Source organism: Pelodiscus sinensis, chromosome 1 (genome assembly GCF_052426305.1).
Source record: "Pelodiscus sinensis isolate ZL-2025 chromosome 1, ASM5242630v1, whole genome shotgun sequence".
NCBI classification, from domain to species: Eukaryota; Metazoa; Chordata; order Testudines; family Trionychidae; genus Pelodiscus; species Pelodiscus sinensis.
This window is the reverse complement of record NC_143052.1, coordinates 361,550,723-361,567,064: the sequence shown is the minus strand read 5'-3', so window position 1 is coordinate 361,567,064 and position 16,342 is coordinate 361,550,723. Positions and strand designations below refer to the sequence as shown.

General features: G+C 53.3%; 1 protein-coding gene across 3 annotated transcripts in view; it reads left to right on the top strand.

The window, feature by feature from the left end:
- DCHS1 (dachsous cadherin-related 1) overlaps positions 1 to 16,342 on the top strand; it is a 164,482-nt gene that overhangs the window by 105,899 nt on the left and 42,241 nt on the right. For all 3 annotated transcript variants that reach the window (XM_075917306.2, XM_075917305.2, XM_075917308.2), the window contains 2 exons: positions 8,656 to 8,769; positions 14,217 to 14,428. In XM_075917306.2, the coding sequence (XP_075773421.2) occupies positions 8,656 to 8,769; positions 14,217 to 14,428 (326 nt within the window). The remainder of the gene's footprint in view (positions 1 to 8,655; positions 8,770 to 14,216; positions 14,429 to 16,342) is intronic.

Below are 16,342 nucleotides of genomic sequence, written 5' to 3'. Positions count from 1 at the left end.
CACATCTTGAATACTGCCTGCTGATATAGTAGCCTCATTTCAAGATATATTGGAATTGGAAAAGGTTCAGAAAAGGGCAACAAAAATTATGAGAGGTGTGGAACAACTGCCATATGTGGAGAGATTAATAAAACTGGGACTTTCCAGCTTAGAAAAGAGGACACTAAGGGAGGATATAATATAGGTCTGTAAAATTATGACTGGTATGGAGAAAGTGCATAAGGAAAAGTTACTTGTTCCCACAACACAAGAACTAGGGGTCACCAAATGAAATTAATTGGTAGCAGGTTTAAAACAAACAAAAGGAAGTTTTTTGTCACACGAAGCAGTTAACTTGTGGAACTCCTTGCTAGAGAATGTTGTGAATACCAAACTTTAACAGGGTTCAAAAAAAAGCTAGATAGATTCATGGAGGTTAAGTCCATCAATGGCTATTAGCCACGATGGGCAGGAATAGTGTTCCTTGCCTCTGTTTGTCAGAGGCTGGGAATGGTGCCTAGAACACGAGCACCTCCTTGATCTTCCGCATCAGAGACTTCAGAGTCCAACTCGCACAGGCTGAAGAGGAGCCTGAGTCAGCAATCTAGATCGAGAGGGCACCGTTAGTAGCCCCAGTTGTTGTGTCCCGTCTGTGGCAGAATGTGCCACTGTGGCCCTTCGGACCCCTGAGTGTCCAACCAAGCCCAGGAAGCATTCCAAGGACATCACTCAGCACCGTCCTCAGTAGAGTCAGCCACATTTGCCCCACTGGCGACTGTGCGCCATATCTCGGTGGCCTCCCTTCTGCACTCCAGCGCCTTCAGAGACTGCACTGTCCGCAGTCCAGTACTGGCGGCGGTTTTGGAGTCGAGGACCCCATCAGCACTAATGTACCATGGTTCCTGCAATGATAGCCCAAATCAATTCGGCACCATCACTGGCTTTGCCTCCACCTCCTCAGTTGCCAGCGCTGGCACTGATGAGATACCAGATGCCTGTCTCAGCGTCAGTCCCTGCACCTGCACCCTCGGCACCCACAGATGCATTGTCAGCACCAGACCAGGTCTGAAATCCTTGAGACCAGCAGGGAGCCACTGGGGCAGATGGTAGAGAACGCGTCCCAGCCTTCATGCCTTCCTCCTCAGCATCTCCTGACGAAGCCTTAGCAAGTCCCTCAGTGGGCCCTGCACTTGAGGACAATGCCGTCTTGCAGCAATTGCTGTGGAGGGCTGCCCAGGGCTTGACCATCAAGGCTGAAGAAATGATTGAGGAGGCCTCTTCCAGTCCCTCCCTTGTTGCTTTGCCACTTACTAAAACTTGCATCCTGGCTCCAGGTCTCTGGCCTGCCACCTGAAGTATAGCAAACCGCAGAGGGCCTTCCCTTTGAGGGGACGACGCTGTTTTCAGAGAATACCAGAGACTAGAGCCACTTCCAAATCCTTAGGCCTGCACACTCTAGTAACACAACAGTGGTGATTCAGGCCTTAACCACCTCAGCTGTTCTTCCCACAGCACTGACAAGACAACTCCTGGAGGAGGAACAGGAGTGGCAGAAAGAGGCCACACCCATCAAACCACCTTCAGGCCCTAAGCAGGTATTGTGAAGGTGTGGTCAAGGACGACATACCAGGTCACCATCTGGATCCACATTGCCTTACCTTTTCTTCCAGACTATCCCCTTTCTTCCGGGCATCACTTTGGAACAAAGGGTATTCCTCACAATAGAGAATCACAGAATCATAGAACCCTAGAGAACTCAGGAGTCATCACGTCCAGCCCCCTGCCCAAAGCAGGACCAGCCCCAACTCAATCATCCCAGCCAGGGCTTTGTCAAGCCGAGACTTAAAAACCTCCAGATTCCACTCCCTCCCTGGCTAACCCATTGCTCCTTGTTCTGCCATCCGTCACTACTGAAACCAGCCTCTCTCCATCCTCTTTGGAACCTCCCTTCAGGAAGCTCAAATCCCCCCTCACTCTTCGCTTCTGCAGACTAAATAAACCCAAATCCCTCAGGATGATAAAGGATCTGCCAACGAAGGGTTCTGGGGTTGGCAGATCCCTGTCTAGACTGCCGCGCTGTGCCGACAAACAGCTGATCCATGTTGCCCTTGGTGAATCCATGTTGACTATTCCTGATCACATTCCCCTTTTCCAAATGCTTTAAAATGGATTCCCCGAGGATCCCCTCTATGAATTTTCCAGGGTCTGAGGTAAGGCTGACTGGTCTGTAGTCCCCTGGATCATCCTCCTTCCCTTTCTTGAAGATGGGCACTACATTTGCCTTTTTCCAATCATCCGGGATCTCTCCCGATCTCCATGAGTTTTCAAAGATAATGGCCAAAGGCTCCTCCATGACATCTGCCAACTCCCTCAGTACCCTCGGATACATTAAATCCGGACCCATGGATTTGTCTAGCTTTTCTAAAAAGTTCTTAACCTGTTCTTTCTCCTCCAAGGGCTGCTAACCTCCTTCCCATACTGCGTTGCTTAGTGCATTTGTCTGGGAGCTGACCGGTTTCTTCCTGTGCTTTTAATAAGGCTTCTTTAACATGCTGCCAGCTCTCCTGGACTCCTTTCCCCTTCATGTTAGCATCCCAGGGAATCCAGCCCATCAGTTCTCTGTGGGGGGGTGTCAAAGTCTGCTTTTATGAAGTCCAGGGTGTGTATTTTGCTGCTCCCCTTTCTTCCTTTGTTCAGGATCCTGAAATCTACCATCTCATGATCACTGCTGCCCAGGTTGCCACCCACATCTACATCCTCTACTAGTTCCTCCCTGTTTGTGAGCAGCAGGTCAAGCTGCGCATGTCCCCTGGTCAGTTCCTTCAGCACTTGTACCAAGAAGTTATCCCCAGCATTCTCCAAAAACTTCCTGGATTGTCTGTGTGCTGCTGTATTGATCTCCCAACAGATGTCAGGGTGATTAAAGTCCCCCATGAGAACCAGGGCCTGTGATCTGGAAGCTTCTCTTAGTTGTCTGTAGAAACCCTTGTCTACCTCATCCACCTGATCCAGTGGTCTATAGAGGAATGTCTACACTGCCACCCTAGTTCGAACTAGGGTGGCTAATGTAGGCATGCGAAGTTGCAAATGAAGCCCGGGATTTAAATATCCCGGGCTTCATTTGCATCTTGCCAGGCGCCGCCATTTTTAAATCCCCGTTAGTGCGGACTCCGTGCCCGCGGCTACACGCGGCACGGAGTAGGTAGTTCAAATTAGGCTCTCTAATTCGAACTACCGTTACTCCTCGTGGAACGAGGACACCAACCACAACATCACCCCTGTTGGATATTGCACCCAGTAAGGGGTAGGGCATCCAATTTTGTGCCCTCTCATCCTCCCACTCCCATTCTCTGTTCCTCTTCAGGAACCCTTCTCCTTTCCCAGGAGGTATGGTTGCTCTTGGAGCTAGAGTCAGTGGAGGAGGTTCCTCAGGAATATATGGACAAAGGGATTTATTCTCATTAATTTTTAATACCAAAAAAATACTTTTTTTTTTTTTGCTCAACAACTTTTGAGTATTTACACAAAAAAAGCACTGCTAAAAGCTCTTGTCATTTCCCTCGGTCTTCTCTTTTCCAGATTAAAGAAACCCAGTTCTTCCCATCTTCCCTCAGAGCTCATGTTCTCTAGACCTTTCACCATTTCTGTTGCTCTTCTCTGGACCTTCTCCAAATCTTTCTTGAAATCTGGCTCCCAGAACTAGACACAGTAGTTCAAATGAGGCTTAATCAGCGCAGAGTAAAGCGGAAGAATGACTTCTTGTGTCTTGCTTACAACACTCCTGTTAATACATTCCAGTATAATGTTTCCTTTTTTTGCAACAGTGTCTCATGTTTGACTCACATTTAGCTTGTGTTCCACTCTGACCCCTAGATTCCTTTCTGCAGGGCTCCTTCCTAGGTGGTCGCTTCCCACTCTGTGTGGCTATATCTAGACTGCAAGCCTCTTTCGAAAAAGAGCATCTAGACTACAACCAGTACTTTTGAAAAAGTACTGTTTGCATTACATAGAGCCTTTATTCCTTGTAAAACGAGGTTTACCGTGGTAAAAAAAACTGCCGCATTCTTTCGATTTACTTTTGAAAGAACGTGGCAGCAGTCTAGACTCAGGTAAAGTTTTTTCGAAAAAAGCCTGCAGTCTAGACACACCCTGTGTGTGAAATGGATCTTTCCTTCCTAAGTGGAGGACTTTGCATTTCTCCTTTTTTCCTCAGACCAATTCTCCAGTCTTTGAATTCTGACCCTACCCTCCAAAGCATTTGCAACCCCTCCCAGCTTGGTATCATCCACAAACTTTATAAGCGTACCGATCATCTAAATCGTTGATGAAGATATTGAACAGAACTGGTCCCAAAACTGATTTCTGTGGAATCCCACTCATTCTGCTCTTTCCGCATGCCTGGGCACCATGACTGTGAATCAGGGCTTGAGGGTGGGGGAGCGTGTTAAGTCTCCTCCCACTCTGCTGCTCAGCCGGTGGTTGACTCTAAATGCCGCAGGGCAGGGGCAGGGAGTGAGAGACTTGGTGCGCCCCTCCCTCCCCAGTTCCTAGGAGACCGTGTTACCAAATTTGCCCAATACTCTGGGGTATGCTCATTTATCAAGGTTACCCTTATGGGACTGGGGGAAGGTTAACAGTTCTATCAGTGTGCTGTTGGTGCTTACTTGGGCTCTCATATGGAGCTGAATTCTCCCTGCTGCCAATTCCCCCTCCCACTGGAGCTCTCCTGCAGGAACTAGGTTCCTCAGGATGGGGTTCTTCCCACCTTAGCAACACACACAGACACTCACACCCACTAATCAGAGCACCTCTGAGAGGACTGGGTACTCAGCACTCACAAGCTGACCCCCTCCTATGTCCCTGGACTCAGCTGGCTGGGTTTCACAGCAATGCCACACTGCACCCTCATGTGCCTTTGGACTCCGTGGGCTGGATTAAACAGCACTTTAAGCTGCCATCCTCATAAGCCCCCAGGTTCAGCACCCCCTATCCCCACTTTCACACCACAGTCATTCACTGGTAAACCACACGATGAGCAAACCCCACAGGATTTTGGGCACTACAGGGATCTTTTGCTTGGGTACAAGAAGCGTTGTTGCAGAGCGAATGGGGAAGCCAAAACAACACCCCTTAAGGAAGAGTGAGCAAAAGAGAAAGAAAGAGAGAGAAGCAACCAGCTTAACAATGAAAGTGATTTATTTCTGAGTAGTGAATAGATATCAAAAAGTTACAATATTAAATCTAACAATTACAATATTAAATCTAAATTGAAGCTGATTACAAATGTTAGGTAACCATATAACAGTTTACACAGGGCAGGGTCAGGAGGCTATGCTTAGGCTGTGTCCAGACTCCATGCCTCCGTCGACGGAGGCATGTAGATTAGCCAGCTCGGAAGAGGGAAATGAAGCCGCGATTAAAATAATCGCGGCTTCATTTAAATTTAAATGGCTGCCCCGATCTGCCGATCAGCTGTTTGTCGGCAGATCGGGAGAGTCTGGACGCGATGCCCCGACAAAGAAGCCTTTCTTCATCGACACAGGTAAACCTGGTTTCACGAGGCTTACCTGTGTCGATGAAGAAAGGCTTCTTTGTCGGGGCATCGCGTCCAGACTCTCCCGATCTGCCGACAAACAGCTGATCGGCAGATCGGGGCAGCCATTTAAATTTAAATGAAGCCGCGATTATTTTAATCGCGGCTTCATTTCCCTCTTCCGAGCTGGCTAATCTACATGCCTCCGTCGACGGAGGCATGGAGTCTGGACACAGCCTTAGAGAGATAGTTGAGAGGGAGAGAAAGAGAGAGAGAGAGAGACCTCACCACTCCACGGAGCTTGCACTGATCGGGGTTCCCAGATGATGATGGTAGCCGGGGGTCCAGAGGGCAGGAGAAAAGCAGGACAGAGCCCCCAGCACGATCAGACAGGAGATGAAGAAGTCTCAATGGAACTGATGCAGTTTAAGTCCAGGTATCAGAACAGTTTTCTTGGGACAAGGATAGGAGTTTTTATAGGGATAGTTCAAAGAGAAAGAGGAGAGACAATAGAGACTGATCACCCCTGGTTATGGGTGATGTTCCTTGAATGAGCTCACAATGCAACTTGGCAGTTTCAGTATTTTAGATGTCAATAGGATCGTTACTAGAATTGGTCTGATAATGACTAATTTGGGTGTGAGCAGGCTTAGGTTCATTAGCATCTGGAGCAGGGATTTCCCATCAGGCAGTGCTTCTCTGCTTTCGGTGTCCCATAGTTCAGTGCGGTTCCTGCCTTGGAAGAGCTGCTCTCCATTCTGTATGCTAATGAGATGTCCCTCTGTTCCATCTTTAATGCAAATGAGGCTGGGGTGTTTCCTTAATTGTATCACCCTTGTCTGAAGCAGTTTAGGTGCGTCTTCCCCGGCCTTTTCTTTGCTTTGTCTTTGATTCTAGCAGAGGCCTGAGGGAGGGGGATGGTTTTCCATGAATGTCACTCCCTGACTCCCCAAGAGCACAAGGCTGACAGGTGACCATGTTCTGGTTTCCCAAGAATCACAGAGCTGGTGGGTAACAACCGCAGGGGGGAGTACGCAACGTCTCCTCCCACCACCAGGGGCACGGGCACCTAGAGGGAACCACTAGCTGTTCAGAACAGCTGTCGGTTCTGTCCGGGGGGACAAAGACTTTGCACGCTCCCCCACCACTAGACCAGTCAGGGTCTGTGGGTGGGGAAGTATCCTGGCCCCGCCCCTTCCGCCTGAGGCCCTGGTCAAAAATTATTGCCCACCCCTGGTTTACCCCTTTCTGCAGATCAGTTATGAATGTGTTGACTCGGATTGGTCCCAGTACCAACCCTTGGGGGACCCCACTCGTTACCTCTCTCCACTCCGAAAACAAGTCAGTTTATTCCGACCCTTTGTGGCCTGTCTTTTAACCCCCCCCCCTCCCCTCGGGCTGGCGCGTCGCCTGTTTGGAATGGACATGAACAAGCCCTCAAAGAAGAGACGGTTTCTCCTCTCTCGTGAGATCAGTGCGAGTGCTTGGGGAGGCACCCAGGCCCTGCGGAGTGGAGTCGGTAGAGTGGGGCTTGCTGCACACTGCAGCGCGGCACCCTAACGAGGCTGCATGGCTAACCCGAGCAGAAGAGTGAGACCCTAGAATCACGGAACCCCAGGGCTGGCAGAGATTTCAGGAGTCACCGAGTCCAGCCCCCTGCCCAAAGCAGGACCGACCCCGACTCAGTCAACCCTTTGGGGGCAGCTTCCTGGCACCCTAAAGAGGCACAGAGCACCAATCCTGGGAAGGAAAGTAGAGAGGAACGTTGGGACGTTAGGAGCACATGGGGCAAAAGGGCACAGCAAGGTTCACAAAGTGGGGCAAAGGGCACTGGGGCAGTGGGCAACAGTGGACTTCTAGGGACACTGACACAGGACACTGGGAGCAAGGGGCTGGGTACAGGGTCATAGGACACTGGGGTTATTGGGACCCATGGGGTGGGGTGCAGAGTCACAGGGCACTGGGGTAACTGGGAACCAGGCTGTGGGGTACAGGGTCACAGGGCACTGGGGTAACTGGGAACCAGGCTGTGGGGTACAGGGTCACAGGGCACTGGGGTAACTGGGAACCAGACTGTGGGGTACAGGGTCACAGGGCACTGGGGTCACTGGGAACCAGACTGTGGGGTACAGGGTCACAGGGCACTGGGGTAACTGGGAACCAGGCTGTGGGGTACAGGGTCACAGGGCACTGGGGTCACTGGGAACCAGACTGTGGGGTACAGGGTCACAGGGCACTGGGGTAACTGGGAACCAGGCTGTGGGGTACAGGGTCACAGGGCACTGGGGTCACTGGGAACCAGGCTGTGGGGTACAGGGTCACAGGGCACTGGGGTCACTGGGATCCATGAGGCTGAGTACAGGGTCACAGGGCACTGGGGTAACTGGGAACCGGGGGACTGAGTACAGGGTCACAGGACACTGGGGTTATTGGGACCCATGGGGTGGGGTGCAGAGTCACAGGGCACTGGGGTAACTGGGAACCGGGGGACTGAGTACAGGGTCACAGGGCGCTGGGGTAACTGGGAACCAGCGGAAGGGGTACAGGGTCACAGGGCACTGGTGTAACTGGGATCCAGGGGGAGGGGTACAGGGTCACAGGGCACTGAGGTACCTGGGATCCGGGGGGAGGGATACAGGGGCACAGGGGTAACTCGGCTCCAGGTACAGGGTCAGAAGGCCCTGGGGTAACTGGAATCCGGGGGACTGAGTACAAGGTCACAGGGTGCTGAGGTACCTCGGATCCGGGGGGAGGGGTACAGGACACTGGGGTAACTAGGAACTGGGGAATGTTAGGAGGGCAAGGGGTGGGTTCCAAGGAGGCGGTGCCAAGGGTGTCTGTGTGGAGCAAAGGAGGGGTCACCGGGACCCCAGGGCAGGCACAGCCATACAGACTGGTCACTGACTCCACTTACCCACTGTCCTCTGCTGTGCTCCCTGGCAGGTATAGAGCCCGGACACCTGGGCTCCCCAGCACCCCTGCCTACAGATCTGACTCCACGTGGCAGTCCTGAGGGCTGTCTAGGGTTTGCCAGTGCCCCCCAGGAGCTGCCAGTTGCGTTCATGGTGCACACCCCATGTTCCTTGTCTCCATTCCTTCCTCTCTGGGTTGTCACGCTGCCTCACTCTCGCTCCCTCCTACAGGCACCACCGTGGTGAGCATCCAGGCCCTGCACACCGGGGGCTCCTCGGGGCACATCACTTACAGCATTGTGAGTGGCAACGAGAAGAATGCTTTCCTCATCCAGCCAAGCTCAGGTACAGGGAGCAGTTGGGGAGTCGGGTGGTGGATGGACTTTTCGGCTGACCTAGTCTGGCCATTCTTATGTCCTGCGGCCGTATGGGGATCTGCAAGGCTTACTTGTGCCCTCTGCCCTGTCTCTGTGTTGGCCTGCTGCCTGTGCAGCTGCCTAGCTCACTGCAGCAGAAACTCCTGCGCCAGGAGGGGCGGGTGTCTGTCTTGCTCGTTGTGTAGGACTCAGAGTCAAACTGGCTAGCCAACCTCAGAAGCAGCTGCAAACAGGTACTGCGCATCCAGTGGGTGCTTCTCCTGGGCTTCCGCAGGGATCACTGCTCAGCCCAGTGCTATTCAGTGGCTTCCTCGTTCTTCCATTTGGAAGACTGTACAACGGAACCTCTCAGAGAAGCGGCAGATGACGCAGACACTGGTGGCAGGCTAAATACGGGTCAGTCCCACAGAGCAACCTGCAGCACTGGGAGGGTGGGCTCATGTGAACAGTGCAGCCAAGACCTTATCATCCTTCTGCATAGAGAATGCAAAGCAGCAGCGGTGGGCATGCCTGTGTGAATCGTGATACACTGGGGTGTGAACCACCCTGCACTGACTTGCTGTGCACTAGTGTCCATGTGCACTCTGCAGTTGTGCTGGGTGCAGAGCAGTGTTCACTAGGGCAAAGGTGATTGTAAGCGGGTGCACCCTTGTGCACAGCTCTGGCAAGCCAGCAGGGACTACTGAAAAACCTGGCAGGACCCAGGCTGCAATAGGAACGCACCCAGCTCTGCGCAGACTCCCCGTATGTCCTACTGCCAGAAAAGAGGTGGGGGGCCTGTGGCTGGGCCTCCAGCAGCGCAGGAGGGTTCCATCGGCATCAGCAATCCCTGTCCTTCAGGAGCAAGCCTGGCTCATGGCTCCTAGTTCCCTTGCAGACATTCAGCCCCACCCTCAGTTTATGGTGGGCCAGGAACATCCCCAATTCTGACTCTCCCTTTGGACTAGTGAGGGCACCAGGACTCAGAGAAGTTTTCTCGGGGGTGGCAGCCCAGAGGAGACATCGGGGCTGCACAGTTTTCTCTTATGTGGACGACTGTCTCCTGGTAGGGTCCCTGCACGAGGCGTTTGCATAAACAGAGAAAAGTCGGTTTTATCGCCCACAAAGACGACTAACTTCATTGGCGACGAGGAGTCCTGTGGCACCTTATAGACTAACTGAAGTGTAGGAGCATAAGCTTTCGTGGGCAAAGACCCACTTCGTCAGATGCATGCACTTTATTGGCGCTCTGTTTCCACACTAGCTTTCCTCCCCCGCAGACGGATTTCGGATAACGAGCCGTATGATGCATGGATTTCCTACATCCCAAATGCCATTGGCCGTTAGACCATAGGGACACACACATTCAGCTGACACCATTCTCCATACTCGTCCACAATGCCTCTAGGGCTGGCTGTGCTCAGTCGACTTGCAAGGGCCATATCAAGCTCCACCTGAATCTTCACCTATGCCTTGGGGCTGAACCCCAAAAAGGTGAGAGTGAGCATCCCCTTCAGTGCTTCCACGCCCAGTGCCACCATCATGACAGACACTTCCCGTCCGGGGGGGTGCCCAGCTGAGCAGCCCCACTGCTCACCCTGCCGAGTTCCTGCCATCCATGTGCTAGAGCTGAGAGTTGTCCACCTCTCTTTAAGGCCATCCTCCTGCGTATCCATTCTCTCCCTATGCAAGGGGTATCAGGTGGGTGGGCAAGGTGGGGGAGCAATGGAGGGGCCTTTGAGCCAGGGCTAGCCTCGCCCCACCAGCCACGGCCTGGGGCTCCAGTGGTGATTTAAAGGGTCTGGGGATCCAGCTCCCATGGCTGATGTAGCAGCCCTGGGCCTTTTTGAATCGCTAGGCCCATGCAAGTTGCCCCTTTTGCCACCCATGCCAGTGGGCCTGATATCAGACAAAGTCACTGCTGTCGTTTACATAGCCAGTGTGGAGCAAGATCTCGTCCCCTCTGCCTGGAAGTTGTCAAGGCTGCATCATGATCCAGGCTGCTCACCACAGTCAGCAGACAGGACACGGCTGGCTGGACCTTTGGTCTGACCCAGTGTGGCCCTTCTTATGTATAAACGAGCCAATTAGCCCGTCATAAGATGGGGCTCTCAGGTCTCTCCTCTCCTGAGCCTCCGGTCTCTCGCTCCGTCGCTCTCTCTCTCCTCCTACTGCCTCCCCCCTCTCTTTCACTTCTCCTCCCCCTCCTGTCTCTCACTCGGGGAACCGCGGAGCCCAAATGGCTGTTTGGGGTCCGCACTCCCTGTGCTGCATGAGGAGCGCGGAGCCCAAACGGTCGCTTGCGCCGCTTGCTCCCACGCACTGGCCCGGCTGAGCAACGCAGAAGTCAGCCGAGCGCCCCGGCGGGAGGCAAAGGGGGGCAGGGCGGAGACGTTCACGGCCAAAGGGCAGGGCCTGGAGCTGCTGTCACGCCGCACATCACCGCCCCGCCCCCCTTCTCCTCCTACTGTGGCACTCATAACATAAGAACACTCGGCTGACTTCTCAACACTCTTGCTTTTATAGACCTCTATCATATCCCCCCTCCGTCTCCTCTTCTCTAAGCTGAAAAGTCCCAGTCTCTTTAGCCTCTCTTCATATGGGACCTGTTCCAAACCCCTCATCATTTTAGTTGCCCTCCCCTCTCCCAGCCTCTCTCTTCCTCTCTCCCACCTCTTTTTCCCAGTCTCCCCCAGTTTTGTTCAATAAAGAGAGATTCTATTATTGAACACACGTTTTCTTTATTTTGTACATCACGAAGGGGGGTTAGGGAAGGGTAAGTGGAAGGAGGTGAGGGAGGAATGGGGTACGCGCCCCCGATGGGGAGGACTGGGCTGGCTCTGCAGGCTTCTCCGGGTGGAAGTTCTCCTGCAGCCCCCCGATTGACCCCCCTCCCCGGATGGCAGCCTGCGGCAAGTGCAGCCGGGCTGATGGCCGACTGCTGTGATGTTCCGCGTGTGGGCACTCAGGGCACTCCAAGCCAGGACTGCTTTGCAAGCGGGGAACTCTGAGAACTGTCTGTCCGGGGTGGGGGTCGGGTCCCTTTAAGCACAGCCCTCGGCTAGCCTGAGACAGCAGCTCCACGCTCTAAGTCCTAATCTGATGCCCTGCCGGCACTGCTTCCAGCCAGCCTTAACCTCTGTTCAGGGTCCACTCTGTGTGGACATGCTAGTTCGAATTACAGGCAGTCCCCGGGTTACGTACAAGATAGGGACTGTAGGTTTGTTCTTAAGTTGAATTTGTATGTAAGTCGGAACTGGTACATATTGTAGGGGAAACTCTAGCCAAACATTTTTTTTAGTTTTGGATAGCATAGGGAAAGGTTAACTCCCCTCTAATGTTTGTTTTGCTGTCTGTTCCCCTGTTCAGAAGATTTCACATCTATTTCTGTCCCTGTGACAAACTCAGGACTAAAGGAGTAACTCATCAAATACCAAACAGCTCTGCACCATGCTTGGAGCTAATAGCTTTATTTCCACACACCACCCAGGGTTCTAGGAGGAGGGTCCTTTTTTTTAACACAATGAGGCCAGCACTTTGTTTGTTTTGGTGGAGTCTTTGTTTGCCCAGGGAGCCCAGCATGTATAGGGGGAGGAGGGGCGGAGAGGCTGCTTTTGTCTGCTGTTCCGCAGCCTGTTGCTCAGGGGAGGGGGCAGCCTGTTGCTGGCAGGGGGGGGAGGGGGGAGGCGTGCAGGATGCGAGGCCGTGGGGGTGGGGGGCAGCGGGCGTGGGGAGGCACTTTTCCTCTGCCCGGCAGCTCTGCGGGATCCCTGTCCCTGTGGCCAGCTGCTGCAGGCAGAGGCCAGTTGGAGCCGGCCGAAGAGGAGGAGGAGGTGGATTCTAGGACCCAGGTGAGCGAGCCCCGGGGACGCTGCTGCGCTCCGGGAGCCCGGCATGTATAGAGGGGAGGAGGGGCAGAGAGGCTGCTTTTGTCTGTTCGGCAGCCTATTGCTCAGGGGAGGGGGCAGCCTGTTGCTGGCAGGAGGGTGGGGGGGGGCAGCGGGCGTGGGGAGGCACTTTTCCTCTGCCCGGCAGCTCTGCGGGACCCCAGTCGGAGCCGGCCCGAGGAGGAGGAGGATCCTAGGACCCAGGTGAGCGAGCCCCGGGAATGCTGCTGCGCATGTGCGGGAGTTGCCTCACCCCGTTCGTATCTAGGGATCCGACGTAAGTCGGATCCACGTAAGTCGGGGACTGCCTGTAGCTAATTCGAACTAGTTTTTAAGTCTAGCTGCGCTAATTCGAATTAGCTTAGTTCGAATTAACTAATTCAAACTAAGTTAGTTCGAATTAGCGCTGTAGTGTAGACATACCCTAGCTGATTTAAAACAAAGAGTAGGACGTTTTTCTTCACGCAACACACCGTCAACCTGGGGAACTTCTTGCCAGAGGACGTTGTGAAGACAAGGACTTTAACAGGGTTCAGAAAAGAGCTGGATAAATTCATGGGAGTTAGTCCATCTATGGCTGTTAGACAGGACTGGAAGGAAGGGTGTCCCTGGCCTCTGTTTGGCAGGGGCTGGGAAAGGGGTAAACCAGGGGAGGGGTCACTGGATGATTCCCTGCTCTGTTCCCTCCCTCTGGGGCACCTGGCGCTGGCCACTGTGGGCAGACAGGTACTGGGCTGGATGGGCCTTTGGTCTGACCCAGCCTGGCCGCTCTGATGTTCTCATTATTCACGTACTGGTTGTGGGCAGCCGGAATTGCTGTAGCAGTTTACCATCCTGGGCAGCCCTTTGGATGGGATTTGTCCATTTTGTTGGTGCTCATATGAGCGAACTCTTGGCCATAGACTTGGAGACATTTGTTATGTGTCCATCTGACTGCATCAGTCTTTGTTTTCTGCTCCGGCAGATAAATGTTTGCCGCTCTGTCTTCATCTGGCTCTGGGTGAAGCAAGCCAAGGCAGCAGGGTGGGAGGTTGGTTGAGTCTAGCGTGGAATGGTAACAATTCACCAGGTCCTCCTCCTGTGGGTGGGGTGCCAATGTCCTTTAGTCGACTTTGGACTGAAGGTGCAGCCCGAGGTCTTCACCGACGAATCAGGACCCTGGGTCTGTCTTGCTGCCTGACAAGCAGTGGCCATCTCTGCAGGGTGTTGGCTGGATTGTGCTGTCTTTGACCCTGACATCTAGGCTGAAGATGACAGCGAATCCTGGGTTTGCCCCAAAGTCCTTCTGTGACCCTAGGCCAGTGCTCCAGTGCCTGGGTCTCCATTCCTGCCTGTGTAGGGGCTAGCAGCTCTGCCCTGCCCCACAGGGGTGTGAGGAGAAAGGCAGTAACGACTGTGAAGTGACCAGCACGTCCATGCAGGGGTCACATGGCTGCATAGCTATGTGGGTGCATGGAGATGGATAGGTGTGTGTGCGTGTGCCCATACATCTGCCTGCACACCATTTCAGTCTCAGTCTGGTGACCCTGGGGCATCCGTCCTCTCCCAGGTGCCATCTCAGTACATGACTCCAAAAGCCTGGACTTCGAGTCAAACCCTCGGCTGCGCCTCGTGGTTCAAGCAGAGACCGATGCCTCCTTCAGCTTCATGGTTGTGAACCTCAACCTGCAGGATGTGAACGACAACTTGCCACGCTTCCAGCTGCAGAACTATGTGGCCTTTATCTGGGAGTCACAGAGCTACGACGCCCCTGTCATACAGGTACCTCTGGGGAGGGGAGCCCCGCACTGGGAGATGGGAACCTCACACGTGAGCTCTGGGCACCAGAGGGTGGGAAGGGGAGGGCATGGCTGGATGGCCCTATGGATCTGAGCAGGTCAGGAAGGCAGGGGGAACAGGGCTGGATGGACTCATTGCCTGGGAAGGTGGATCACATTTGGATGGGCTCATTGGTCTGATTGGGGAGGGGGAATCCATGCTGGGACCTGAGGAGTATAACGGAGGGCTGGAATGGCTTGGAATGTGAGAATGGGGCAGGAGTGGCCTGTGGGACTGAGCCGGAAGTGTGGGATCAGGCCTGGAATAGCCTGTGTCAGTCAGAATTGGGGTTCGTCCTGATGTGTTCCTGACAGGTCCTCTGCTCCCTTCATGATCAGCGTTTGGCTGCCTGCCTGCATGCCTGTGCTCCCATCTAGTGCGTTAACCATGCTCAATCAGTCAACACAACAGACTCCTGAGAGAGCCCCCAGAGACCACAGATCAGATAAGGGTCAAAAGCACCCGAGTAGGTTTATTGTCAAACGATATACAATAATAGTTGTCAGCAAACAGACTCACTGCTGTGTCACTACACCTTGGATGTGTCTAGACTGGCATGATTTTCTGCAAAAGCGGTTGCTTTTGCGGAAAAACTTGCCAGCTGTCTACACTGGCTGCTTTGAATTTGCGCAAGAGCACTGACGATCTCATGTAAGATTGTCAGTGTTCTTCCGCAAATACAATGACTCTCCCGTTCGGGAAAAAGCCCTCTTGGGCAAATGCTTTTGCGCAAGAGGGCCAGTGTAGACAACTGAGAACCGTTTTGCGCAAAAAAGCCCCGATGGCGAAAATGGCGATCAGGCCTTTCTTGCACAAAACCGCGTCTAGATCGGCACGGACGCTTTTCCGCAAAAAGTGCTTTTGGAGTAAAGCGTCCGTTCCAATCTAGACGCGCTTTTCCACAAATGCTTTTAACAGAAAAACGTTTCCGTTAAACGCATTTGCGGAAAATCATGCCAGTCTAGACGCAGCCCTTATGTATTCCGTGGCAATGGACCAACGCCCATCTAAGCGCCCTAGATTTCCAGCACCCCTCCACGGTCAGTTGATCACCCTTTGGGGTGCACTTTTATACACAGGCACAAACAAGTTACACATCACTCCTGATGTATCAGCTTGCCACCTCTGTTGCCTAGTTACAGCCCCTTACCTTGCAGAAGGGGGTTTCCATTACTATCCATCACGCTGTTGATTTAGACCTGGTCCTGAACCTAGGTCCATATGTCTGTTATTTGTGGGGTGTGTTGGTACCAAGATGTTTCTTAACAAGGTGTTTTGTTACAACCCCTCGGGAATGGGCCTGTGCCTCTTAGATCTGAGTTTTTCTGTAATATCAGCCCTGTTCTTGCCAGTTTCTGTGAGCAGGACCTGGCGCTTGTTCACAGCTTAACTTTGCTTTATATGAGCAAAGTCTTGACCATTGCTCTGTAGGACTCAGGCCTCATACTTGGCCTGTGAGACGCGGGCTTATGTTTCAGACCCTCATCTTACTACAGCCCAGATGTGACAGGTTCCCCCTAGGGTGCCACCTGGAACTGGGGTACCCCTGAGCTCTCCGACTCACCAGCCTGGGCTCCCTGTACACTGTACTGCTGCAGCCAGTCTGCCAAGCCCTCTCCCAGGAGTCAGTCTGCACTGTACCTGCACAGATGCAGGTAGGGACACACCCAGCTGCAGTACATGCTGACACTGTGACCAGCCCTGGCTAGGGAACTTCCCAGCTCCTTAGGCACACACCTCTGGGGTGTAAACCCCAAATTATACCATCTTGCATTGAACAGGAAATGGGCATGAAATTCACCCCCTCCCTCAGTGTGGAGCAAAACATCCAACAGCTGCTGCTCTATGTTCTGACTC